We start from the raw sequence: 24,979 nt of genomic DNA, 5'->3' as shown, positions 1-24,979 counted from the left end.
TACGTCCTTTGGTTGGCCAATGTATTTTTTGGTTGGGACATTCTTTTGGACTCCTGATAAGATATAGCACGCTTGTATCCAGGAAATGGTCACTGTGTGCTTGGAAAGTAAAAGCATCCATGTATTTTACGCTTTATTTCTTGTGGAATGCGTCTTCTACGAGGTTCTAGCTCTGCATCCTATGGACCGTTTCTACAAGTGCGGCTCCTCGAGGGCCTCTGACACGGCGCCGAAAATGGCGGCGACGGCCTCTGCCCCGGGGTCGGGCAGAGTGAGGCGCTCGGCCGCGACGTAGCTGGCTCGGCCCGCCTTGGCGGCGAGGCCGCGGGTGGAGTCGGCGCCCGCGGCCGCTTTCTGGAAACCGGGAAAAAAAGCCGTCAGGTTTGTCGTGCGCTTGCGCAATCGCGAACAGCAATAGAAAAACAGGTCGAGGATGTTTTGCCGCACCTGCGCGGCGGCTTTCAGGACGGCAATCTCCCCGCCGGGAGTCGCGCCGTTTAGTTTCATCAACTCCTCTACGGCAGGTTGCAGAGCGTCCAACTGCGGCGGGGGAAGCGCAGAAAGCGCTTTGGACAAACAAACTAACCAAAAAAAAGTGCACCTCGGCCGTTTCGGCGGCAAAACAAAACATTCCAAAGGACTCACCATCGTTCTGTCTCCCAGGTCAGCACCGCCATATCTGTTGGTAAGCCAGTGATCAGATTCTGTCAGGGTCTTTTTTTGTTGAACTCAAAGCTTAAAGTTATTCTGCTGTACGTTCCTTCTATCATAGAGCGCAAGAGCAACTTGATTCTTTTGACTGCCTCGTACATGACGCTATCGTCTGGAGGACTTTCATTTCCAGACCAATTTGCTCGGGATGAATTCCGACAACAGGACCCACCTTTTCACGGCCTCCATCCCGGCGTACATTGCACTGGCCCACGCCGCGGCATGACTTTGCCCCTCAGTCATGTGACCGCTCGCCGCCGTGAGGAACAAACTGTACAACTGAGAAATGGAGCTCATGAATGTGTGTGTGTGTGGACCCCCCCCCCCCCCAAAATAAAAGACTTTTTAAGCAAACTCACCGCACCCGAAGACCCGCCCATCTTCTCCTGCACCAGTGCAGCGAGGGCGGACAACAGTTGGCCGGGGCAACCGGGGACCACATGACTCTGGAGCCACACTTGAATGTCTGAGTGAGCGCATTCCCCCCCCCCCAAACAAGGGTCTGGAGCCATTACATTCACATTCATAAAGCAACTTGTCTCATATTAAAAAAAAAACAAACACACTGGCACATTTAGGTGCGGCCATAGTACAGTAGTTACATTATACTGTATTTGGATGATGAAGGGATCCTCGGAATAGTTTCGGGACCCAAAACGTTTGAGAACCCGTCGTAGCACACGTGTTGTGCGCTTCTCGGCGTCAACGTCATCACCTCTGGCCGCCTGCGCGTGGGTGTTCCCGCAGTCGCCGTCTCCAGACGCGCGGTCCAATGCGTTGAGCTTCTCCTGGTGGTCCAACAGAGTAGAGCACACCCTCTCCAGCGCTTTCCGCATCACAGGACTGCGGGGTCCTAGCGGGGACAGAAACCGACGCTGGGCCAAAAGAGGCTCGGTCTGAAAGGAGCTACGAGGTGCTCGGGCCACACGCAAATTTTTCAACAGTCTTCGTGTCTTTCACGTGGGCCGCAAAAGAAATAAAACCTTCGGGCAAATTGGCGTCGTGAGCTCCTGCGGGCACCGCGGTCGGGTCTGCCAGGTAGCCGCGTCCACTAACACAGCCGCCGCTGAGGTTCGGCCAGGCGGGGGCGCTGGTCTTGGCATCTAGACGAAAAAGCGCCGGGGAAAAGCATAAATCTTCAGTTTGACCGTGTGCACTTAACACTTTCACGATGAGCTGGAAAGACGCCTTCGCAGACAAAACTTCATCCATATTTTTCCGAATAGCTTTAAACACATTCACACTTATTAAAACACACACTTTTTACACAAGTTATGAACATATTGAAGCAAAAAGAGTCTTGTATGTACTTGTCATACATTAGTGCCTTGAGATAAGTTTGGTTACTTGACGACACCGGTAACCCAGAATACTTCATATATACTTTACCACTGAAATAAATAGAAATGCTATCAATATGATCTTGCTTCTCCCAGAAAAATATACAGTACTGAAATGATTGTGGACAAGTCATAAAAAGAAAGATTGCGCTGTTCATTCTGGGTGTGTGCGCCTTGGCCATGTGGGCGCAGTAATAAGAGTTGTCTTTTGCAGAGGATAAAGAATATATGCCTGTCTTGCTTCTGGTCTGTCTACACGTGTTGCAGTACTGCTTGTGTTCACATATCCGTTGCTTCAAGAGTAACCAGCTTTCGTTACCAAAGAGTCTGAGTATTTCCGGGCTGGCCCTCATCAAGGTAAGCGACATTCCGGCCATTTCTAGCGACGTCATGAAGGAACCGGCCATCACCCGGGCAACCACCATCCCACGATTCTCTGCAAGCAACTCGGGACAATGAGCGCTTCAGGATTTGAAATGCTCACTGCGACGCTAACGCCGTCATCACCCAGACAGACGACGGCCGCCCGAGTCACAACGGCCATCTCCAGACGCGAGAGCGCGCCAAGATTGTTCACGCAGACGACGAGCGCGTCACCTGCGTCGCAACAGAAGCACCCGGAACAGCTCAGACAGATCACAAACGGGATGAATGCGACCGCGAGGTCGTCCCGATGGTTTCAGCGTACCCGCCTTCAGTTGCAAGGACGACCGACTATCCGCGCTGGTCATGTGATCGATCATGGCCGACACCACCTCATCCGCAGACGCCACCTGGTGGGCAAAAACACAAAGCGACATCTACGCACGCCTCGTGCACCTCCAGACTCACCTTGGATCTTTTCACGCCAGGCTCCCCGTGGATCCCTACATGAAGTGGAAAAGATTCTGAATTTTCAGAGCGAGTTCGAAGTGGAAGGTACAGAGAGTCTCGGTCCCAAATGTGTATACACGGTCCACAGTATTTTTGCACTACATACTGTGAATTTTTTGGGTTCCGACACAAATGGCGGGAGGATAAAGTCCATTTGTCTAAACGCTCACCCAGGCCGAGCTCCATGCGTCCGGGAGGGAGCTCAAACGTCGGCCGACAGCCGGGAACGCTGCACGGAGACAGGCCGACTCCCAGCGTACCTGCGGCGCAACACGATGCTGTTTCCAGACGCCCGACAAATTGTCGCCAGTTGCCGCGTGAACCTCACCTGTGCCCAGCAAAACCTCGCTCACCCGGGTAACAATTTGGACCAATGAGCAGCCTTCTTCAGCTAAGCCACCTGCCAACTAAAGGAAAAGCGTCCTCTGATCCTCCAAAAGTGTTTGTTTTTGTCTCCGTGGCACTTCGCTGTTTGTTTTTTCACCTTGTGAACGAGAATAGTCCCGCACAAGCCCCTCTTGCCGGCTTTACCGGGGCAGTTGAACGCGCAGTCGTCGGCGACGACCACCGTGTCGACATCCACGCCGCGGTTGCGGGCCTGCTCTGCGGCCAAGCCAAAGTTGAGGCGGTCTCCTGTGTAGTTCTTCACGATGAGAAGGACCCCGGACGCTCCTGAGGTCCAGAATTTGCGTCACTTTAACCCTGACGGCGGGCTGACCACCAAATCACACACGAGCTCTAGAAAACGTGCATACTACACAGATGGAAAACGCAACATGTCGGTCATCCATCATCTGAGGTGGTTATGCTCACAAGGGTTACCGGAGTGTTGGAGCCTATCCCAGCTATCTCTGGAGGCAGCCAATTGCAGAGCACGTAAAAACAACCGTTGCCGTTCACAATCTCCAATTAATGCACGTTTGGGCCACGTAGGAGGAAAGTCGAGTGGCCTGAGAAAACCCACGCAGGCAAGGACGGGGGAGAATGCAAAGTCCACACAGGCGGGTCTGGGATTTGAACCCCGGTCAACGCTCTAAACGGTCTCTCCTGTGCCGCCATGTCAGAAACAGTGAAACGAAATACATCATATTCAGCAGAAACACCGCTGACTAAATGCGTTGATGAGCGGCGATCGTTGCGAGACGCTTTTTGCAAGTCGAGCAGTTTTGCGCTGATCGACCAGCGGCGGCAGTAAATATGTGGATGTTATGTTATTATTATTATTATACTCTATATGTTATTGCTCAAAGAAACAGTCCCATTGCTCATATAGGTCACAGCACAACTGATCCTATGAGAGCCCTGCGCTGAAACCGGATTGGGGAGAGAAAAAAAAATAATAATAATAATTCACATATAGTGTAATCCAGTACATCCAGTCTGTCTAAAAAGTAAGAATGTCAAAGGTCTATGTAGGTCAGTGCTCGTGGTTGTGATTAGACCAGCAGAGTGGAGACGAGAGCTCAATTTACCTGCACTGTGCAGGCAAAGAATGGCAGCCAGGACGCTAGCGGGAGGAGGGGATGCAAACACGGCCCCCGCTACCGCTGCCGACAGCATTCCGGCACCCACGTAACCTGCACGCGACATTTCAAAAAGCGGCTCAAAACCGTTGCTGCGTGGGCCGCCCGTCAGGCGTCAGTCGTACCGGCGTGCGCGGGCTCGTGTCCCGACCCCCCTCCCGACAGCAGGGCCACTTTTCCCCTCAGCGGATCCAGGTCGGAGCGCAACACCACCCGGTGGCCCCGCAGAAGAGACAGGCCGCCGGAGGCCCTCGCCAGGCCGCAGAGCGCCTCGTCGACGCAATTCTCCGCAGCGTTGATCAGCTTCTTTTGGGGCTGCGGCACACAAGGAAAAAGTGCAAATTTGAATACAATTTGATTTCAACAGATTGAAAAAAGGTTGGATTCAAAAGTACAGTAACCCCAAACAAAAAAAAAAAAAAAACACCACTTATTTAAATAAAATCTCAAAGTGGCGTTTATAGTTTTCAACATTTCTGCCGACCCCTTTAGCACCAGATGTCAATCAATATTGTGAAAGGAACAGCTTGCTAGTGGACTGTCCGGGACGCGTAGACTTTGAACTCTGAAAACGAAAACTGGAAAAAAAAAAAAAAAAAACCAAGAACAAGAGCCGTACAAAAGTCGTGCAGAACTCGAGCGAGCTGCAAAGTTTGGGCTCGGGTCGGATCGGATCGGACGCCGCTGCGCGTGACTTTTGTGCCTTTCTTACCTCCATTCAACAAGTTGAACAACCTGCGTCGATTCCGGCTCAGATCAGTGGATGTTGTCATACCCGACCGGATATCCTCCCTTCAAAACAAAAGCGCGGACTCAGCTTTTATTTTCCGTGCTAATTTTCATCAGCCCAAACCACGATTGTAACAAGACCTTACACTTGACTCGTACGTGTACATTTTTTTTTTTTTTTGTAACGGTGACTGATTTTCAGAGTGTTGTCGAAAAGTGGATCGCGTGGGTGGAAGCGAAGGCAACCCCGCTCGGTTGGGCTGCACCGAACGCGCAAATCGATCCCACCCCCTGGCGGCGCTACATGACGCACAGGCGCCGAGCCCAGCTCCGGCGAACTCAGTTCGGTACCGTCCGGAGCAACGTGCGCGATGGCGAGCCTGGAGGCAGCCGCCGAGCACGAGCGAATTCTCCGGGAGATCGAGAGCACGGACACCAACTGTATCGGACCGACGCTGCGGTACGTCGTCCGGATCGGTCGCGCAAAACTTTGAAACGTCTGCGTCCATTGTCGGACGAGCAGCAAACACGCCTTAGCTGATGGTGAAACGAAAATAGCTCGCCTCCGGCCTTTACGTTTGCTAATATTAGCCAATTGCGCTAACTACAGTATTTTCAATCGTGCCCGCTGATGTCGGTACTGACGGGGAATCGAACCCACGGCACCCCGCATGAAGACGACAACACTGCCACTGAGCTACTTGTCTGTGTAAACGGCCACTAGCGTGGCAAGTGAGATTGCCTTGCTGCCAACTGTTTTCTTCTTCTTCTTCTTCTTCTTCTTATTATTATTATTCAGGAACAATTTTGTGGCATTAGAACTTACCGAAGAACCTTTGAACCAAAGTTCTGAGGTCCTGGACTCGTATCTGAGCTGCATCAGTCCACCTTTTGGAAAACATGCACGTTCAACTAATTGCCAATTCTTATATTTGTGTGAAAGCTCGTTTGTCGAATGACGCAACCTGTGCAAAGCCAACACAAAACGATGATTTTAACTCCAAGCGTCCAATAAGATTGGACTGACGACATCCCTCATGATACTCGTGGCCACCAGGGGGCACACGTGTACAGAGTCCGAGGAGGCATGATTATGACACGAATACCTCAATCCACTGAACGAGGTTTGTCTTGGCCGCACAGCAGGCTACGCTAATTCCTCTGTTTGGCCGGCGCTGTAGATCTACGCGAGTCACAGGACCTCCTCGCTCACGGCGCTACGCACGAGCGGGTGCGTCGCATCCTATGTAGTTGGTTGACGGGGGTCTTGTCGAGCTCTGGGAAACAAGTGTGGAAACAATAAAAGACGAGCAGGAATTATAACAACAAAGCGTGCAGCGTGCTTCTAAAGAACAGTCTGTGGCTCTGTCGCCTTTGTACTCTTCACGTTGGACACTTCTTGGTCAAGGGGAGGGAAGGGGATTCACGCTGTACACAGGTGTGTGTGTATGTGAGGGGAAAACAGGAAAAAGTGCATCCCTTGTAGGCCAAAATGGGAACGCAAGCCTGCATGTGGCTTCCCGCCCCCCCCCCCCCCAACCGACCTACAGTCTTGTCATCCCGGCAGGAAATCGCGCAACCTTTCACCCCCCTCGTGTGGTCCAGGTCCGTGTACGATGGCCAGGAACACGGCCTGTTCATGGCCAAGCTGGACACCCGGATCAGGAATCACGACCGTGAGATCGAGAAGATGTGCAACCACCACTTCCAGGGCTTCGTCGACTCCATCACGGAGCTGCTGAAAGTGCGCGGGGAGGCGCAGAAGCTGAAGGTGTGGCGCGCAGGGACCACCAGGGGACAGCAGGTCAAGTCGTATCGCCCGTTTCTCACCTCTCAACCCCCCCCCCCCCCCGCAGAGTCAGGTGACCGCGACCAACCGGTCCATCCAGGGTGACGGCAAAGAGGCAAGCCCCGTCCCGTCGTCATAATCAAAAATGTCTGCACGGACTTACTCGCCGACTCTCGTGCAGCTCCTGAGCTCCATGGAGGAGCTGAGACAATGTCGGGTGCAGCAGAGAAACATCGCGACCACCGTCGACAAATTGACGCACTGCCTGCCGGGTTAGCGCTCACGCCTGTTCGGCTTCCGTCCGTCGGGTCCTAACGCGACGTGCGTGTTTTGTCTGGCAGCCTTGGAGATGTACGCGCGCCTTCACGAGCAAATGGACGCCAAAAGGTATGACTGGCAGAGCGCCGGCAGGTCCGCGTGACAAGGCGAAGGCTGTCGAGACCATTTCGGGGGGGGGGGGGGGGGTGAAAAATTGTAGTCGTGGCTGGATGAAAATGACAAGAACGCAAATTCTTCTGCGACCGAGCCTTGTCCGTGTATATGGATTCACAAATTGCACTCCGTTTTTCCTCCGTGGAACTCATTTTCACTGCGCCAAAGCCTTTTGTAATTGGTGTCAAGGAAGTATACAGACTTGTTACACCTTGGCTTGAAGCTAAGCTAAGATCAGTTTAGCCTGGGTTGTTAGAGGACGTTATGGAGAATCTTTGGCTCGTGCACATAGATGCACAATTGAGGGGCATCGTATTGAAATCATCCATTTTTTTAAGGCTATTGGGAGTCAAATGTGCTTGAAATATTGTTTATGAATCATACTTTGTGTTGTATTTGCAGTTTTAAAGCATCAACTACTTGCCTTTCTTGCTATTAATGGAAATGTTTTGTCCCTACCTTGCACATAAATGTTGTGGGGGGGGTTATGTCGGGATAGCCCGAGGCAGATTAGTTTACTTCCACAAGGTGGCGCCAGAACACCGAGAATAGCTTCCAAATGGCCTGGCCCTGACCTAAAGACCAAAGTCTGATGGGGGGAAGAAAAAAAAAAAAGAATGCTCTGTTGGTATGCTATATTTTTGGTTTTGCTTATATTATATACAAAGAACTTTGTGAGGTCAGGAAACGATGACATATGCACATATGTGTGTGTGTATGTTCTGTTATTGTGTTAATTCCCCCCCCCCCCCCCATCTGAGAATAAGTTGAAATGTGTGCGCGTGTATACCCCCAATCCCCCCCCACCCCGTGTGTGTGTGTGTGTGAGAAAGGTACTACCCTGCGCTTTGCACCTCGGAACAGCTGGAGCAGATGTGTCTTCCCAAGGCAGGGCAGTACCGGTTCTGCGCCATCATGGCCGAAAACCTTCCCAAGCTGCGGACGCAGATCCGCGACACAGCCATGACCCAGCTGAAGGACTTCCTGGAGAGCATCCGAAAACACTCAGACAAGATCGGAGAGACGGCCGTCAGGCAGGTACGTCGCCACGGGAGCCTCTCGGAATCGTCCACCTGAGGATGGCGATCGGACATTGGTGCGCGTTTCGTCAAGCGTGCTCCCGATTTTTCCGATGGAACAAAGCGCGCGCACACAAATCCTGCTTTTCAGCACTTTGCTCATTGTTTTTGTGTTTTCCAAGGCCAAGGAAGCTCAAGTGAGGCCTCTTGTTTATATGGGGAATGTTGTTGGGTGAAAAGTGCAAGGGGGGGAGGGGGGGGGGCGCTTAGCGACAGACAGATGAGCCTCCAAGGAGAAGTGGGCCAACTCGCAGTAGTTCCGGAGATAGCTACTTGTCACATGCGCTCCCAAATTTATTATTATTTTTTTTTGTTGGTTTGTTGGCGACACAGCAGGATAAGACCGTCCCGCGATCGAGACGCTATCTCGGAAATCCGTCCTCCCCGGGGGGGCGGGGGTCCTGCGTCGGTCCAGATGTGCTTTGGCGCCAGAATAAATAAATACAGAAAACACCTTTGATTATTATACCGCTGGCTGGATTAAGGAAGACTTAAAGGGATTCTTAAAAGGCTCAGCGGCGCGGATCAAATGTTGATTGATCGCGTTTGTCATTATTATTCAGTCACACTCTTGTCCGTCCCTGAACGTCTTTGTTCCACGTCTTCATCTTTCCGTGTATTTCCTCTCTCGCCTCTCGGCGTATTTATATTTGGAGAAAGTGGATCGGCTCCGACTTCTGCTGAGTGTTCGGTAGTCCGAAACGCGCACGCGCCTCTAATGCGAAACAGATTGTTGGGTCTGTGAAGTGGAAGAAGATTGATTACCTGTATTTAGTTACTGAACACACACACGCGTGCGCGCGTGGCGGAGGCTGCCCGCCGGGTCGGCGTGGCGCACCGCACCGTCACAGGGAACGCGGAGCGCCGGCCGGCCCCGGCGTGCGGCGTCTGCTCCGGAGTTCACCGCCTTTAACGGGAGCGCCGGTCGGCGACGTCCCGTCTTCGGTGTGTGTGTGTGTGTGTGTGTGTGTCCCCCCCCCCCGTTTCTGACCTGCTGATCCATTCGATCGCGGCGGGTCGGCACTCACATTTGACCACGGTGTCGCATTTCTGTGCCAGGTAAAGAAGCGTTTGGTGATTTTGTTGGTTGCTTTCAGGCCCAGCTGCAGCACTCACTGGACAGCTCCATCTCCGCGCAGCCCGGGGCGTCGGCCGGCGGGGTCGCGCAGAGCAACGGGCAGGCCGGCAGGCTGGAAGTGGACTCTGAAGAAGAGGAGGCTGATCAAGTGAGACACACACAACTGGAATCGGTTGTTTCCATTTTGAAACGCGTGTTGAAGTGAAAAGCAGAAACAAATAGCTGGGCGTTAATGGCAAAGAGGGACTTAATGAGGATGTTTACTCTGAACTTGCGCGGCTATTGCCAAAGTATCAGGACAATGAACTCTTCAAGTCACTCCTGGCGGGATCTGCGATCTTTTATGCCACCGACGCGTTCGCCTTTAAGGAAGGCCAAGCACAATGTGACTGAACTTGTCACCTTGGTGCTGCCATTCTCTTTGCGGGTCCCCGTTGTCCCTTTTGGCTTATTTACGTCCTGTAAACTTGCTTCAAGCCTCGGCTCCCACAAAGGCTTGACCCCGCAGTCGCCGGGGTTACGGCCGCGTCGGCGCCGATGCCAACCTTACGCCGTTGCTGCCCCTGGCACGTCTTCCCCTTCCCGTCATTCACGGCTGTCCCCTTGAGTCTCTTCTTCCTGTGTTCCTCTGCTCTCTTTGTACTCCTCCTTTCCTCCTCTGGGCCTTTTTTTTTTTTTTTTTTTACCTGCTCTTCCTCACTTTGCTCGCGTTGTGGAATGTCGTACGTTCACGCCGGTGACCTTACCCGACCTGTCGTTAACAAGCGCTTCCTATTTGCTTCTTGCAACGCAGGTGACCGGTGCTCAGGACTTGGTGGACTTCTCACCGGTGTACCGCTGCCTGCATATCTACACCGTGCTGGTGAGCTCATCGCCGCCCTGTCAGCTGCACGTCGGTTAGAAGCGTCCTGCGAGGGAAAGAAAGGCGTCACAAAATGACCGCGCGCCACCCGCTGATATTTAGGTAGCTTCGTCTTTCGAACTAGCGACTCGAGACGGCAGCTCGTCGCAGTTCCGACGCGGCGGCGAAGAAGAGCCTGGCTGAGCTCCAACCAGGTGGCTGCAGTGTGCGCGTCTCATGTCAGTCAGAGTGAAGGCGACACGGGCGGAGGTGTTGACTGGGGGGGGGGGGGGGGGGGGGGGGCCACGACTGGGTTAGCTCCAGATTATTGTATGCACGCGCCTGCGGGCTCTTGGGGGTTGTGACCGGGCCATCGCATCTACTGGGTCGGCTGTTTCTGTTCGGCGTATGTCTTGGCAGGGGGACAGGAAGTGCATGAACTTTGACAGGAAGGAGAAAGTGAGCGATGGCGGGAGGGTCAGAGAGAGGCTAACTGGGTGACATGACAGCGAGGAAAGAGGTCAGCAAATGTTGAGTACAAGCAAACGCACGCATGTTAGCAACGCACCAGTAGCCTGACATCACTTAGTGGAATTGTTGTTTTTCTTCCCCCTTCGAGGTGAAGAAGGTGAAATCTTTCAGCACCTCCTCCTGACACTGCACACCGCTTTCCTCATGCCTGCTTGACCACTTGACCTCGCTATCTGCTCGTTTTGTTCTATCTGCGTGCCCCGCCGCAGAAAAAAAAGACAGCGCGGGTGGTGTTTTGGGGCCAAGACGAGGCCGCGATAAAGTGCTGCCTCGCAGAAGGAAGAGATAGTAGCAGCAACAACATTGGGAGAGAAGTGTGCTTTTAGTTTGATATCAGACGGCGAGTTTTAGTCGGTCGCTATCTCAACTGCAGGCGCACTTTATCTCAACTTTCCCATCGTTCAGCGATTCCGGCCTTCCTCTTTTTTCCAGCGATGCCGTTTTGTGTGTCACATCTTCCCCGCTGTGCAACTACTAAACGTAAACGTAAAGCACAGCAGCCTTCCACTTGTACCTGTAATGTGTGTTGCAGGGTTTGCGTGAAGTGTTTGACAACTACTACCGAAAGCAGCGGAGGAAACAGGCTCGCCTTGTGCTGCAGCCGCACTCTAACATGGTACCGGCAAACCGCTAACTGCAAAAATCCCCCACCCACCGCACGCACTCCTGTAACCCAAAGCACTGTGAAAGATGACAGAAACTCAAATGAAACACCTCAAATGACTTTTTGTCTTTTCCAGCACGAAACCCTGGAAGGCTACCGACGCTACTTCAATCAAATCGTCGGGTGAGCCGGACGGACGCGTTTCACTTGACGGCGGTGACAAAAGTCAGGCGCCTTCACGCGCAGCGCGTGCCGTTCTCCTCCTCAGGTTCTTTGTGGTGGAGGATCACGTGCTTCACACCGCGCAGGGTTTGGTCAACAGAGCCTACGTGGAAGAGCTCTGGGAGCTGGCGCTGTCCAAAATCGTGGCCGCTCTGAGGACCCACTCGGTAGGGATCCGCGTGGCGTTCGGCAGGTTGGACGTGCGCGCGCACTGATCCAAGCGTCTGTGTTCTCAGTCCTACTGTGATGACCCGGACCTGGTGCTGGATCTGAAGAACCTCATTGTACTCTTTGCCGACACACTTCAGGTACCGGAGGGGGTCGTTTTTGGGTTTTTTTTGGGGAACAGAACGAGGCTCATTCCCGTGGTGACGCGTGCGTGGCTAGTTGTAATTGAAGGCTAACGACTAACAACATTTGAAGAGCGAGGTTTTGGCGTCACGTCGGCCTCACTTGAGCGCCGGCAGTGAATTCTTCTTCCCCCGCAGGGCTACGGCTTCCCGGTGTCCCAGCTCTTCGACATGCTGCTGGAGATGAGAGAGCAGTACGGCGAGATCCTCCTCAAGAGATGGAACGTCACTTTCAGGTAGCCCGGGATTTGTCCCTGACCCCCCCCCCCCCCCACGCGGCCTCAGAGGTTGCCCGGTCAAAAGGCCGCACACTCAGAGAGCACTTTGTGGGAAATGTCCCCGTTTTTGAAGTTTAACGACCATCCAGAGGAAGGAAGTGTTTTAAAGCGACGTCCGGAACATTATTTACCATTCAGGATGGGTAGTGCCCCTCGCGAGATGTGTGCGAGGGCACCGAATGCCATTGTTCCTCCTCCTGTGCGGTGACACCAGTGGGACTTTCTGAACCAGCACACAAACAAACTCCTCGCTTTCGCTCTCCCACGTGCGTGCGCGCGCGCACACACACACACACACGGGAAAGCCACAGGAATGTGTTGCATTGTTGGAAAGGGAGCACTCTCCGGTTCATGGCCTCTCCATGGAACGTTGGAACGTCCAAAGTCTCGAGAGCCAAACAAGAAAGGGGTTGATGAAAGCGAGGGTGGGGGGTGGGGGTGGGGGTGGGGGGGGCGGAGGGGGAGGAAAACCTCAAGCATTAGAATGACCCCCGCCGACCTCCCCCAACCCCTGTGGGACGACCGCAGCCGACTTCTCTCGGCCTCGGCAGAAAGGAGGCCCGCTCACCTGCATCTCCTCCGCAGGCAGGTGCTGGACCAGGACAACTTCAGTCCCATCCTGGTGTCCACGGAGCAGGAGTACAGACACTACATGTCCCAGTTTCCGCTGCAAGACCCCGAGCTGGAGAAGGTAGAGGGCGCCGGAGAGGCACACGGAGGCTGAATCCAAGATTCCAATTGACATGAAAATGTGCCGTTGTGTGCAGCTTCCCTTCCCCAAGAAGCTTCCCTTCTCTGAGTTTGTGCCAAAAGTCTACTGCCAGCTCAAAGAGTTCATCTACGCTTGTCTCAAGTACTCTGAAGACCTGCACCTCAGGTACAAGTTGCCTCTTTGCTCCCTTTTCTCCCCTTCATCAAAATTCCTCCCGCGCCGCCGAGACTCACAGGCCGTAAGAATAGCGCTCTCCCAATCCGACCGTAGTCGAGACCCTTTTCGGAACGACGAGCAGTGAAACGTCACTCCCTCGGTGGGCAAAACTAGCGACCACGAGGTGGAGCCGCGTTTACCACGCTTACCCGCCATCTGTCACGTGACGTTTCACGTTTTCCACGTTCGTATGGCTGAGCGCGTGCGCGAGCGAACTGCTGGTTACGCTTGACGGAAGAAGGAACTCAAACAAAGCAGCAACTTTTCCACTGAGGAGACGAGCAATCAGGGAACATCTTGCACTGTGCGGTGGGAGGGTTAGAAAGAACTGGGACTGGGCCACACACACACACACACACACAGTTATAGTCAATTTAAATGGAGGCATTTCAGAATAGCACAATCATTAAAGAAAACGAAGCAAAAGAGAGAAAGTAATGAGATGATCCTCGTTCGGTCATATTTTCCCAAAATATCGCCAATATTCCACTGATTCTGACAGGGTGTGTAAACTCACAACTGCAAGTTCCCGACACCCCCAAAAAATTGCAGTTACTGCATTATTGACTGACAATCGACTCATCGTTGATTGGATTTCACGGTTTTGGAGCAGCGGCTCAAAGTATCTCGTAAGCGAGCGCTGACCCGTCAGCTTCCCCAGAAGCGGGTTGGCTTGGCGCTCATTTCGGCCATTTCATTTGCAACCCGGTTGAGAATTCTGGCCAGCATTTGGGCCGCTTGAAGAAAGCGTGGAAGTGCGCAGGCGAGAAAGTGTTGAGCTGCGAAAGTCGTGCGCGGCGTTGCTGAGAAAGAACATGCGTCTGCGGGGCTGGGAGGGAAAACAAAGGCCACCGCGTTCCGAGTTTTTTCGGCCACGCAATTGTGCACGTGCCCATCTTGGCGCTCCCTTTTTGCTCCAGTTGGGACGCAGCTACTGTTGTGTAGTCAACGTTGGCCCGCACGTTCCGCCTCGTAATCGGCGCCAGAAAACTCCTCACATTTCGGAAAGCATACGTCGCGTTTAAGCCGCTGCTTTCGTGCCCTCTGGCCTGTGCGCCCCCCCCCCCCCGACTGCAACAGCTACTCATTCCTCTCGCACATCTGTTGTGGCTCATGGCAGAGCGAGCGCAATGAAATTCAATCAAAATTCTGCGGTGCGTCTATATTTGTGCGCTTGCAGAGTTCACTCGCGGACGTTGACTTTTTGACACTCCCTCTTGCCGCGCACACACACATGCCACCTTGGGGTGAGCTACAGTTAGAACTTGCAAGGTTTCCCAAAAAAAAGTCCAAGAATCTTAAATACATTCCAACAATTCAAAGCAGGGGGAGAAAAATTCCTGGAGAAGTGCAGAGTGAGCACAAGTGTGTGTGTTCAGTTCCAGGCACAGACAATTGAGTCAATTGGCCGGAATGCGTCTATTAGCCACAGGCCTCTGGAAATGAAGTCCCAATCGCACATGTATGCGCAGAACAAAACCCTCAGTTGTTTGTGTCTTCCTTCTTCCCGTGCTTAATTAGACTCCATCTTTGATTGGGATTTTTGTGAGCTTTGGTCAGACAACCACTGTCGCCACAGCGACAAACTTCAGCACATTTCCCAGCCAGACGTGCGGCAAATTTGGAGGTAAACAAAATCAAGCAACTTTGCGAAGTGGCTCTGGAACTTACAACACGATATTAGAGCACGTCGTCGGCCCTTACCGTCGTGGGAGAATCCATACCCGGCGGCGCAAGCCACCAACGGTTTCCCCAAATCCTCGTGTCTTTCAATGCTGGGGAGGAAAAAAAAAAAAAAGTTTGAAAAGATTTCAGGAGAACTTTCAGAACTACATTGAACAGAACACTCTCTCAAGGTTAAATCAGGTTTTTTTTTTTCGTTTTGGTTTCGAGCTGCACAGTCCAACATTTGTTTGCGTGTACTTTCTCAGCTCCACAGAGGTGGATGACATGATCCGCAAATCCACCAATTTGCTGCTGACCCGAACCCTGAGCCATTGTCTGCACTACGCCATTAAGAAGAAAAATGTTGGGCTGGCTGAGGTACTGCGTGTGGACCAACGTGCACCCCTTCAACTTTTCTCAGTTTATCAATGAAATGTGACATCCCCGCGTTGAGTGTGTAGACCGCAAACTCATCAAAGTAATTCAAGCGCACTCCATATAAGTGAGTAAGGTGACGTCTGCCTGCCTGTGCCCAGTTGGTGCAGGTAAGCATCAACACCACCCACCTGGAGCAGAGCTGCCATTTCCTGGAAGAGTTCATATCAAACATCACCAACGTCCCCCAGGACACAGCCAACGCCACCAAGCTGTACGGCACGTCCACGTTTAAGGTGAGCGTCCGTGGCGACGCGCTCCGACGTTTGACGGATGTTCTCGTCACCGCTGGTCGCCTCCTCTCGCAGGACGCTCGTCACGCGGCCGAGGCGGAGATCTACACCGGCCTCAATGCCAAAATCGACCAGTTCCTCCAGCTGGCAGATTACGACTGGATGGCGGGCGTGCCGAGCGGCGCGGCGCCGACGCCCAGCGACTACCTGCTGGACTTGATAGCCTTCCTGAAGAGCACCTTCAGTGTCTTCACCAACCTGCCTGTGAGTACAGCCATCGTCGAGACGGAGCTCTCTCCACACACGCACAGGGAGTCCTCGCGATACGACCGAGATCCGTTCCGACGCCGGCGACATAACCGGAGTTTCCGCGTAAGTCGGATTTCACCGTTAGTTCGAATTTACGGCGACAGCTGGGACCGGTTAGCTAACATTAGGCTGATATTAAGCCTACGTTCGTAAGCGACCTTTCCATCTTTCCACAATGAACCTGAAATTCTCTTGACCTTCTTCTTCTCTGAACTTTTTGGATGCACATGTCCGGCTGTATAATGTTTCGGTGCTTTCCTGAAATTTCACCCGAAAGCCAAATAGCCCTCACTTTTTTTTTTTTTTTTGGGTGAGTCGTGTATTTGTGGTTTTTCTCTCTGGCCGTATAGGGAGCGCCCATAGAACACGCTATCTTGCCGGTGAGTATCTCTGCGTGGCACCTTGCTAACCCTCAACCTTTCCCGATGTTCTGGTCTGAGACTTGAGACAGCCGCATGCGATGTGTGAAGGGGCGCCGATGCACATTTGTGTGTTCTGACGCGAAGCCACTAGCGAGGGGAATCCCCGGGGGTGGGAACGGACGTGCCGACGGAAAAGTGGGATCACGTCGGGATCCTTTCGGCGTGGGGGGCGCATCACAGCCCGGAATATTGACTGTGAACTACTCCAGATGATACGTGTTTTGCATCAGGAGCTACCAAGTGCACGGCCCGCCACCAGTGTTGCGCATGCCAGTCCGACCCCGTGTCAATATAACGAGCTCGTTTCACGCTCAATTTCACCCGATTACGACTGCCCCGGAGGTTGCGTGCGTGTGTGTGAGTGTGGACATCCGGTGTGTGTTCCTTCCTCGTGTGTAATTGGATTTCCATGCGGGGTGAAGCCGTCGCGAACTGGGGGCGGGCGGGAAGATCGGGTTTCCTGCCCCGTTCTGAAAGCGTCTCCCGGTGCTCTTCGTCAGGGCAAAGTGGCACAGACGGCGTGCATGTCGGCGTGCAAGCACATCTCCACGTCGCTGCTGCAGCTGCTGCTCGACCCCGAGGTCAAGCAGATCTCCATGGGGGCGCTGCACCAGCTCAACGCGGACGTCTACGAGTGCGAGGGTGAGTGGCACGTGCCGCGACGTCGCTTTCTTGTCCTCGCTATAATCGCCATTTTTTGTCGTGCCCAAATTGTGGGGAAAGGAGAGCCGGTTGCTGGTGCCCTTTTCAGATATTTATGCAACGCTTGTGCTCAGGTGGGACAGGTGAGATTTTAAACCGACAAACACTCATTACGGTTAAAAAAGTGGGCCACTCTACGAGACTTGCTGCACAAGGCCGCGGGTGTAGTTTTGTATTTCGGTTCAAAGGGGACCCCGAGGAACAAAACTTCCACATCCCGCTGGGCCAAAATCGGAACTTTCCCCCCAAAGATACAATTTAAAATGGATTAAAAAGGAGACAAAAGGTGCAATGAGATGAAAGGGGCTGAGGGAAAATAGGATTAAATGAATCAGGTGTGAGGGAGGTGGGGGGAAAAAAAAAAAAAAAGACAAGTACAGCAAAAAAAAAAAAAAAAAAAAAAATGTGCACGCATGAGGTGAGCGAGGGAATGAAAACCAACGTGCACTTTGAAAAGGAGGGATTAGAGGTGAACCTTGGGCTTCAAAGTACTTTGAGAAAGATGGCCGCCATCAAGCTCAGCGCCCGCCGCAGGAAGGAAGTGACAGACGACAGGTGGGGTACAAAGAAAAAAAAAAAGAAAAGAAAAGTTCAGTCGCCGGTGTCGGCGTTGAGCGGCGACGCCGCCTCACGCGTCACGGGGTCGGCAGAGATGGCAGGCGTGTAATCGGCGCCGCCATCTTGCGTGAAGTGAAAGGCCCGCAGCAGATTGTCAATTTAAAATCCCGCACAGGCCGTGGCGGTTGCAAACTTCTACAAAATTGGATTTTATGATGGAGATTTTGAACAACGTTTCTATTTGTGCAATTCAGTGGCGGCAGCAAATTGTGAATTTGACCTTCACTAGTTGCTGCTGCTGCTGCGTGTCCACACAATAAATCAAACGACGAGCCGACGAACGATAGCAACGGAACCCGAATCTGCACAACTTCCTTCCTTACGCACCGATGCATAACAGGCGTCAAAACGGAGGCCTGGGGAGCAGATCTGGCCCCCCCAAAAATTTATTCTACATGCCCGCGCTAGTGCTGACAACGTTTTCTGGTTAAAATACCGATAATTGCAAATTGTCTTCACTTGTCATAAATGTGCCACTCCGGCCCATTTTTTGTTGCAATTCCCCTTTTAAAAATCACTTCAATCATAGATGAATAAACTATTTTTCTCCGGGCTTGTGAATTCTAAACGAGTTACCTGTCAAATTATTGCTTGCATGTAATATGAGGTGATCAAGTCATCGGGACCATCCAATGGAAAAGATTATGATTATGGTGTGGCAAAAGACGACAGTTTGACAATTTTTCCACTGCTGTTTTTGGACAGTCAAGGTTTCTGGCCAACTTCCAAACATTTCTGCCGCATCTCGTTTGGCTAATCTTTTCCCTACGCTGACGGCTCGTCGTTCCAGTTGAAGGTGCAAAACGTCCTTGCGAGTTTTCTGTCCACGTGCGCTCGGGCACCTCTCCGCTCCCCAGCGGGCTTGTTTGCCAAATGCCGCCGAGACCCCTGCCTGCTCACCAGCATCGCCGCAACAATGAAATGTTACACACACTCGCTCGCTCCCCTCTCTGACCTGACTAAAACTGCCACCCCTCCCCCTTTCGCCCGTCATTTGTCTGCCAATCTGTCCTGATGCATAGCGAATCTAACCAGGTCTTTTATTCTTCCCTTTTTTTCCCTCTCCTCCTCCTACTCTCTTCCCTCGCTCCGGGGGTGGACCGGTTTGTGTTTTTCCCACAGGTTTTGCCAGAGCCGGCCCGGTCGCAGGCTTCCAGGGTGACACGTTGCTTCTGGCCTTCAGTGACTTGAGACAAGTAGGTCTTTGTCTACGTCGTCGTCGTCGTCTTCGTTCCTTGCTATCTCCCCCCCCCCTTCCGCTTTCATCCTCCTCCTTAGGGTATTCTTCCTCTACGCAGACAAACATCCTTGAAAGAGTCTTGCCACCCCCCCACCCCCCACAATTCTGCAAACGTCATCGTCCGTTGTTGAAGCACTCGCAAACGCTGACTTTATTTTGTAAATTCTTTGCTCCATCTTCTGTGTCCTTGATTTGACTTTGGGATCAAGTCAATAAAATCCAGGTATAACGGAAAGAATTTTTAGATGAAGTATTTTCCCGACGACGGGAAAACAAATCACAGTGAAACGATGGCGTTCTAATAGAAATGCCCGAAAGACGGTTGGGGGTTCCAATAGCGGACGTACCCGGCCGGGTCGGAGAGAACCGCCGTTTGGTGTGCTTTGGACTCCGGAGGCCGAGGTCCGCCTGTGTGCGCGTGACAGCGGATGACGGATGGGCCGGCAGGACGGAGCGGGAAGGATGAATGAGGTGACGGACAGAGACGGATAGCCTTTTATCCCTCCTGTCACAATCCCGCTTTCTTCCCGCCTCGCTCCTCTTTCTGCGCCTGTCGGGATGATGCAGTGCCTCGGCTTCATCCTCCTCTTCCTCCTCTCGTCCCTCCTTTTCCTGCCTCCCCGTCCATCTCCTCGCTGCGCTTTCTTTCGCTTGCCACTCATTGTTTTTGCCGCCATTCTTATCATATCAAAAGGAGCTTTTCATACCTCACGTGTCATGTGCCAGCGCGTCCCTTTCACACGCGCATTCTTTGGCCCACGCCAGCGCCGCGTTCTCACACGGCTCCGCGTTCTCGTACGCGCCCGCCGAGCCCGCCCGATAAATCACGCTGACGGGCCGGACAGATTTTTCTCCCTCAACGTCGTTTTGGAAGAATTTTTATAAAGCTAGACAACGAGACGATTAAAATTTTAAAGGCCGTCCTTTCCAGCGACCCCCAAAACAACCGCAATTTTTTTTTTTTATGAATGAAGAAAAACGGAATGACAATTGGTCTATGAATAATTTATTTTCATGCACTGATTTTACACTGTGTGATGACTGCATGTACTATATATTACGAAATTTGGAAAAAAAGTTGAACGCGTGCCTTTAAGAGAGACTTGTCAAGTCTGCGTGCGAGTGTCTGAGCGGGCGTTGCGACTCCTCGGCAAATGTGCTCACTTTGCAGTTGCGTCCGCGATGGCACTAACAGTACTTTGGCGGATCAACTTCACTCCAGCTGCAGTCTATCCGAAGCCCGTTCGTAACGCAAATGCCGGCTCGACCTTGGAAATCAAGTTAGCGCTGCATTTTCTTTACGTTTTGATGAGTTAAAATATGGTTTCGAGTCTGTTCCCCCCCCCACCCCCCAAGAGTCCAAAATATTAGGCCTGCCTGTAAACCTCTTGTCATCTTTATAAAAGCAGAATTTTAGATACCGGTGTTAATATTTATTTTTAGACTTCTGTGCAAGGATGGCAAATTATTCAGTCGCTGCCACACGAGGAACGTGGATACTCGATGGCTCAGCTTTCGGGTCCAGATCGGATGCGGGTCCGGCCGTCGACCGGCTTGGACGGAACATTGAGGGGAGAGGGGGGGGTGGGGGTGTCCCCGACCCGGTTGTGAATGTGGCAGGACGTTGATGGCGAGTGAAAGCATCCAGTCAGGTGAAAGTGATACGTACAGGGTGGTCTCTCGACCTCGCTCTCCTCGGGAGGCCGACACTTCTCTTCAAGCGTGTGAGCGCTCGCATTGGGGGGGGGGGGCGGGGCATCAATAGTGGGGTGAAAGAGAACGAAAGGAAGGATGAGCAGCAGATGGACGTGTAAATGCTCGCCTGCCGATCGCGCGCGCACACACGCAAACGTGACTGCTTTTACAAACAATTTTGATGGACACAGAAAAGCCTTGATGGACTTTTTGTTTCCACTCCCTTCTGCTTCCCAGCGTGTAAACAATCAAATGCATACATCCGTACTCAATCAATCAATCAATCAATCTAAAAGCCTTGTTGCGCTTCCAAGTGTGCCGTTCAAAAGTAAAGGTTATAGTCCATTTTAGGTTTATCCTGACTTTTACGAGTACCGTATCCTGTATGTATCGCCGACCATATTTGAGAGTAAGTAAGTAGTACAGTACTTAAAAGAGCGGCTGAAAGGCTGACCACGTGATACGGGAGAGAGACGCAGACGAGCGGGCGCAGCGAGGGTGTTCGCTCGTCTACAGACGTCCGCAAACTCTTATCTCATCGGGACGTGCGCGTGTGCGCCGGTTTTGGCGAACGCGGCGCCCGAGATGACGGCAGAAACTAAAAGTGCTCTTATCTGCGGGATTTATGAGTTCAAGCTCGCGTCGGTGTGGGAGAGGTCGCCTTGCGTCCTTCTCGACCCCCGCCTGAACTTCCCGTCGTCAAGGCGATAAGGCCCGGCCGCAGACGGGGCAGCCAGCGGTCATGACAGCGCGGCTCGGGGGGCCCGCCCGATCGGACGGGATGGCCGCTTCCGACCGATAGTCTGCCGGCGTTACGCGTGCTATTGACCTCTCCGATGGGGGCGGCGTGCGCGCGCTTTCTGCTTACGCAACGGAAGCCCTCTTCCTTAGACTGGCGTCAATAAATTTGCCGTAATTGTAAATTAACGCGTACGTATAATACTTATTTTGTCATAATAAGATCACAATTCAAGTTCATTTCATTAACCGGTTATTGAACTTATTCATCCAAGTGTGAACTGCCTATATTAATTATTAAAAACAGACTAAATGTCAAGGCGGAACATAGTCTGTGAAACAATAAACTGCTGTTGTTGTTGTGGCAATTAAAAAACGAGCCGTGTTTTCAGTCAGCTCACGGAGCGTTTCTTATATCTGTAAATCGATTTGTATTTTGCCCCTTTTGCCATCTTCCTTAAATTTGAGGTGTCATGAAGACGCTCTTGCTTGAAAAAGCAAGAAACTGACTTTTTTCCGGTGAGTAAAGTTGTAATAAATGTTCATTTTACTCTAACCCAGTGATTTTATTTTATGCTTGTACTATTTGTGATTTTTGACAAAGTAATGTCACTCCGCTCCTCCGGCGCAGCCCTGGATGGAGGGCACGTTTCCGTCTTGCAGAACTTTTGCACGGGAGCGGGCGTGGCGCTTCGCCCCCTCAAAGGCGCTCGCTCGCCGGCCCTTTTCCAAGTGGCGTGTGTTGTTTCCACCCCCCCCCCCCCCAACATGTGGTTTCGCTCGCCATCCTTCTACATCCCCCTCGTCCTCTCTCATCCCTCGCTCACATATGGTTTCTTTCTTGTGTGTTTGGTGTTACCCAGAGTTCACCGGGGCTCTCGCAGCTCGCGTGCTCTTCAAGGCGGAAATTGTGCGCGCACCTGAGTGTGCGCGCAGGTTTGTGGGCGGGTGTCGGGTGGGGGGCGCTTGTTTGAGACGTGGATCATTTATTTTCTCCTTCTTGTTGTAGTTGCTGGAGTTGTTCACGCAGTGGGACTGGTCCAACTACTTGGCAGACTACGGCAAAACCGGCTGCAAGTATCTGCGCGTGAACCCGCACGCTGCGCTGGCCCTGCTGGAGAAGTGAGTTGCCTCGGGGACTCGTCCTCTTCGTCCTCTTCACCTTCCTCACGCGCACTGAGGTCTCAGCTCCTCTTCTTCTTCTCCTCCTTCTCCGTTGTGTTTGTCGTGCGACCCGCAGGTTGTCGAAGCCGTGAGTATGGTTTCCGGCACGTAGGCGCAAACTCTCCCCGGTGCGAACGTGGCCCGTTTGTACCCCACTAACCCGCCTCCGGGTGATCGTTTGGTTAAACAAACTGCCGTCGTGATTTTCAACTTTCTCACTTGTTTGCTTTGTGTCTCGGGACAAATTTCAACCGAGCTTCAGGTAAATGCTGCAACTCGGGTGAAGTGGCCCAAAAAAGATGCGATGACGCCCTTGCAGTTTTTCTAAGCACGACAATCTTTTCAAACATGACGCACACTTAACTGCTTATTGAAGGTGAGCAAAAAGACTTGCAAGGAGCCGCTGTCGGCTACAAGTCGCACGCAGACGAACTGCTAAAGCGGGAGTCAAACTTGCATGTTGTTGTGCTTGTGTGGCTTTTCCGTGGCGACTTGTCGAAGTTGCCAACTCATTTACTGACACGCTACTACTGAAAAGCTGGATTTTGAGGCTCCACCAGCAATCTATAACTTTACGATACCTTTTTAATGTTTTTTTTTTTTTTTTTTTTTTTTTTTTTTTAAATTGAACCCCCCCAAAAGGACACGATTGTCAAGATAAAAGCAGAACGCCTCAAAGAGAGAACCAGGAGAGTGCGGATATTTTGGTTTGCTGTTGAAATGATTGATTGCCCCCCATTCACTCATTCATTTTGCTTTCTTGCCAAAAGTACATATAAAACGGAGTCTCACAAATTATTAATCCACACTATATTCAATTATGTATTCAGTCTGTCATGGGTTTTGTTTTGATTGACGCATCCGCTGAATTGGCAAAACTTTCCTGGTGTGCAACTGAGCGTCATTTTCTGAATTTGGTCCCTTTTCAGTTCCCCTTTGTGACTTTCTATGTCAGGATGCGGGAGAGCAGCAGGAAGAACGTGGTCTTCGCGCAGTTCCGAAAGACGGAACGCGACCGGCAGAAACTCATAGACGCCGTCGTCAAGCAACTGCGCAACCTCATCGCGCAGCACCACGCCTGAACGGACAACGCGCGCACCCCCCCCCCCCCCCAAAAAAAAAAAAAAAAAAAAAGGGACGTCTATGCATTCGCACTCATTGGAATTTGGTTCTTTTCACTTCACAATAAATGTTACGAGCAACACTCGAACGGGACATCCGTGTCATCTTTACCACCGAGGAGGAGGAGCGTATCCTACCTCGCATCCGGCGTCTTCGTGGTGCCGCTCTTGCAGTCGCATTGTTAGCGGAAAGAAATCCTCTTGGACTCCCGCGGTGGCCACTTTGCGCCTGCATGTGGGGGGGGGGGGGGGTGGACAAAAAAAAACCCAACACAATCAAGACCAAATCTGTGCTATTTTGGTGTGCAGCTACGCTGTAACCCTGTACCACACTCCAACCTGAATGAGCTAAACATGCCTGAAACAACGGGAAGCATTCGATGTGAGCTCTCGGGTCGAGCGGGAGAATTTGGCTTCTCCGCCGGTGTGCAACTCAAGGCCCGGAGCCCGCATCGAGCCCACTAAAGCAAATTATTTTTGAACATTTGTTTACTTGGGCAGTTGAGAACAGATTCTTATTGCAATGCAGACCTGGCTGCAGACAGCCAAGCAAAATAAAAGCAAAGACTAATACAACAAAGTCTACAATGTGATATAGTTACATATTCCACTTTGAACAACCTAAAAATACTGAGCACTTCAAGTACCGCCATAACAACCACGCCGGGCCCAAGTCTTCAACAAAAATCTGATTTTGTATTCTTAAAAAGTACATTTCATGTGATTAAAAGTCACAATGTGAACGATAACTGGATTTGTACTGTAGAACTGTAAAAAAAGACTTGATTGATTGCACATGACATGGAAGCTCTGCCTCCATAAAAGATGAAATGTAAACAAAGTTAAACACAACTGACTTTACGGAGGAGCAGAGGGAGCCGGCGTAAAACCAGCGGCACGAGCGCCAGACTTCATTTTCGCACTGAATGGATTTGTTCTTTTTGGGGGGGCTGAAAAATGTAGACCGGATTTGCAATTTTTCGTCACTTTAACTTGTTTGACACATCAAATCTTTTTGTCACAACTTAACAATAACTGGATGCTAAAACATTTACTTGCCAATCAATCCGTTAGTGCCAATTGTGTGCATGAAAACGTGTTGACGCGTTGCCTACTCCAAGAAACGTTGGCGTGCTGCAGTGCGCTTAACCTCCACTGGGTGGCAACGTTGCTCTGCGGTCTCCGCTCCACGCGTGGAACAACCGACGGCGCGACCCTTGTTACGTCACACCTGATCCATTGCACTCTTTTTTTTTTTTTTTTAAATTTGCGTCGCCCCGAATCCCGACAAGTCGTCTCCGCTCCTCGGATGTGACGAGGCCCGGCAAA

General features: G+C 51.9%; 2 protein-coding genes across 10 annotated transcripts; one reads left to right on the top strand and one right to left on the bottom strand.

Annotated features, from left to right (window-relative positions):
• Nucleotides 1–120: 120 nt before the first annotated feature.
• Nucleotides 121–8,378, bottom strand: tkfc (triokinase/FMN cyclase). 8 transcript variants are annotated; one of them, XM_061808094.1, is made up of 20 exons: nt 8,238–8,369; nt 7,857–7,986; nt 6,283–6,453; nt 6,003–6,141; nt 4,573–4,762; nt 4,397–4,501; nt 3,409–3,596; nt 3,253–3,331; nt 3,095–3,184; nt 2,883–2,917; nt 2,740–2,824; nt 2,559–2,648; nt 2,371–2,487; nt 1,695–1,814; nt 1,427–1,564; nt 1,071–1,177; nt 884–990; nt 646–679; nt 448–540; nt 121–354 (listed from the first exon to the last, which is right to left on the bottom strand). In XM_061808094.1, exons 4-20 carry the CDS (start codon nt 6,054–6,056, stop codon nt 193–195), a joined length of 1,794 nt encoding a protein of 597 aa, XP_061664078.1. In that variant the 5' UTR covers nt 6,057–6,141; nt 6,283–6,453; nt 7,857–7,986; nt 8,238–8,369; the 3' UTR covers nt 121–192. The 8 variants fall into 8 exon arrangements, 6 of the variants coding, with proteins under 6 accessions (XP_061664078.1, XP_061664077.1, XP_061664079.1 ...); XM_061808093.1 differs by lacking the exon at nt 7,857–7,986 and having other exon boundaries at nt 8,238–8,378; XM_061808095.1 differs by lacking the exons at nt 6,003–6,141; nt 7,857–7,986 and adding an exon at nt 5,160–5,239 and having other exon boundaries at nt 8,238–8,378.
• On the top strand, nt 5,267–23,735 carry exoc6b (exocyst complex component 6B). Of its 2 annotated transcripts, none has more exons than XM_061808085.1 (22): nt 5,267–5,636; nt 6,744–6,947; nt 7,033–7,080; nt 7,147–7,237; nt 7,307–7,352; nt 8,231–8,435; nt 9,574–9,702; nt 10,348–10,416; nt 11,459–11,542; nt 11,667–11,713; nt 11,799–11,919; nt 11,989–12,060; nt 12,241–12,338; nt 12,966–13,071; nt 13,148–13,257; nt 15,240–15,351; nt 15,510–15,644; nt 15,717–15,905; nt 16,873–17,014; nt 18,815–18,888; nt 22,375–22,487; nt 23,485–23,735. In XM_061808085.1, exons 1-22 carry the CDS (start codon nt 5,481–5,483, stop codon nt 23,609–23,611), a joined length of 2,478 nt encoding a protein of 825 aa, XP_061664069.1. In that variant the 5' UTR covers nt 5,267–5,480; the 3' UTR covers nt 23,612–23,735. The 2 variants fall into 2 exon arrangements, with proteins under 2 accessions (XP_061664069.1, XP_061664070.1); XM_061808086.1 differs by having other exon boundaries at nt 5,269–5,636; nt 6,782–6,947; nt 23,485–23,732.
• Nucleotides 23,736–24,979: the final 1,244 nt, after the last annotated feature.

The sequence above is a fragment of the Syngnathoides biaculeatus genome, chromosome 21 (genome assembly GCF_019802595.1).
Source record: "Syngnathoides biaculeatus isolate LvHL_M chromosome 21, ASM1980259v1, whole genome shotgun sequence".
Classification (NCBI taxonomy): domain Eukaryota; kingdom Metazoa; phylum Chordata; class Actinopteri; order Syngnathiformes; family Syngnathidae; genus Syngnathoides; species Syngnathoides biaculeatus.
The sequence above is the reverse complement of the archived record's forward strand: the minus strand, read 5'-3'. Positions and strand labels throughout refer to the sequence as shown.

Bases quoted from the DNA above. Each gene is read 5' to 3' on its own strand.
- tkfc (XM_061808092.1), bottom strand. From the start codon at position 5,165: ATGGAGGTAAGAAAGGCACAAAAGTCACGCGCAGCGGCGTCCGATCCG. The intron at 3,185-3,252 runs GTGAGGTTCACG...GTTGCGCCGCAG, and splicing joins CGAGGTTTTGCTGGGCACAG to GTACGCTGGGAGTCGGCCTG. The intron at 680-883 runs GTGGGTCCTGTT...GCTTACCAACAG, and splicing joins GGGATGGAGGCCGTGAAAAG to ATATGGCGGTGCTGACCTGG.
- exoc6b (XM_061808085.1), top strand. From the start codon at position 5,481: ATGACGCACAGGCGCCGAGCCCAGCTCCGGCGAACTCAGTTCGGTACC. The intron at 7,081-7,146 runs GCAAGCCCCGTC...ACTCTCGTGCAG, and splicing joins TCCAGGGTGACGGCAAAGAG to CTCCTGAGCTCCATGGAGGA. The intron at 10,417-11,458 runs GTGAGCTCATCG...TGTGTGTTGCAG, and splicing joins TGCATATCTACACCGTGCTG to GGTTTGCGTGAAGTGTTTGA.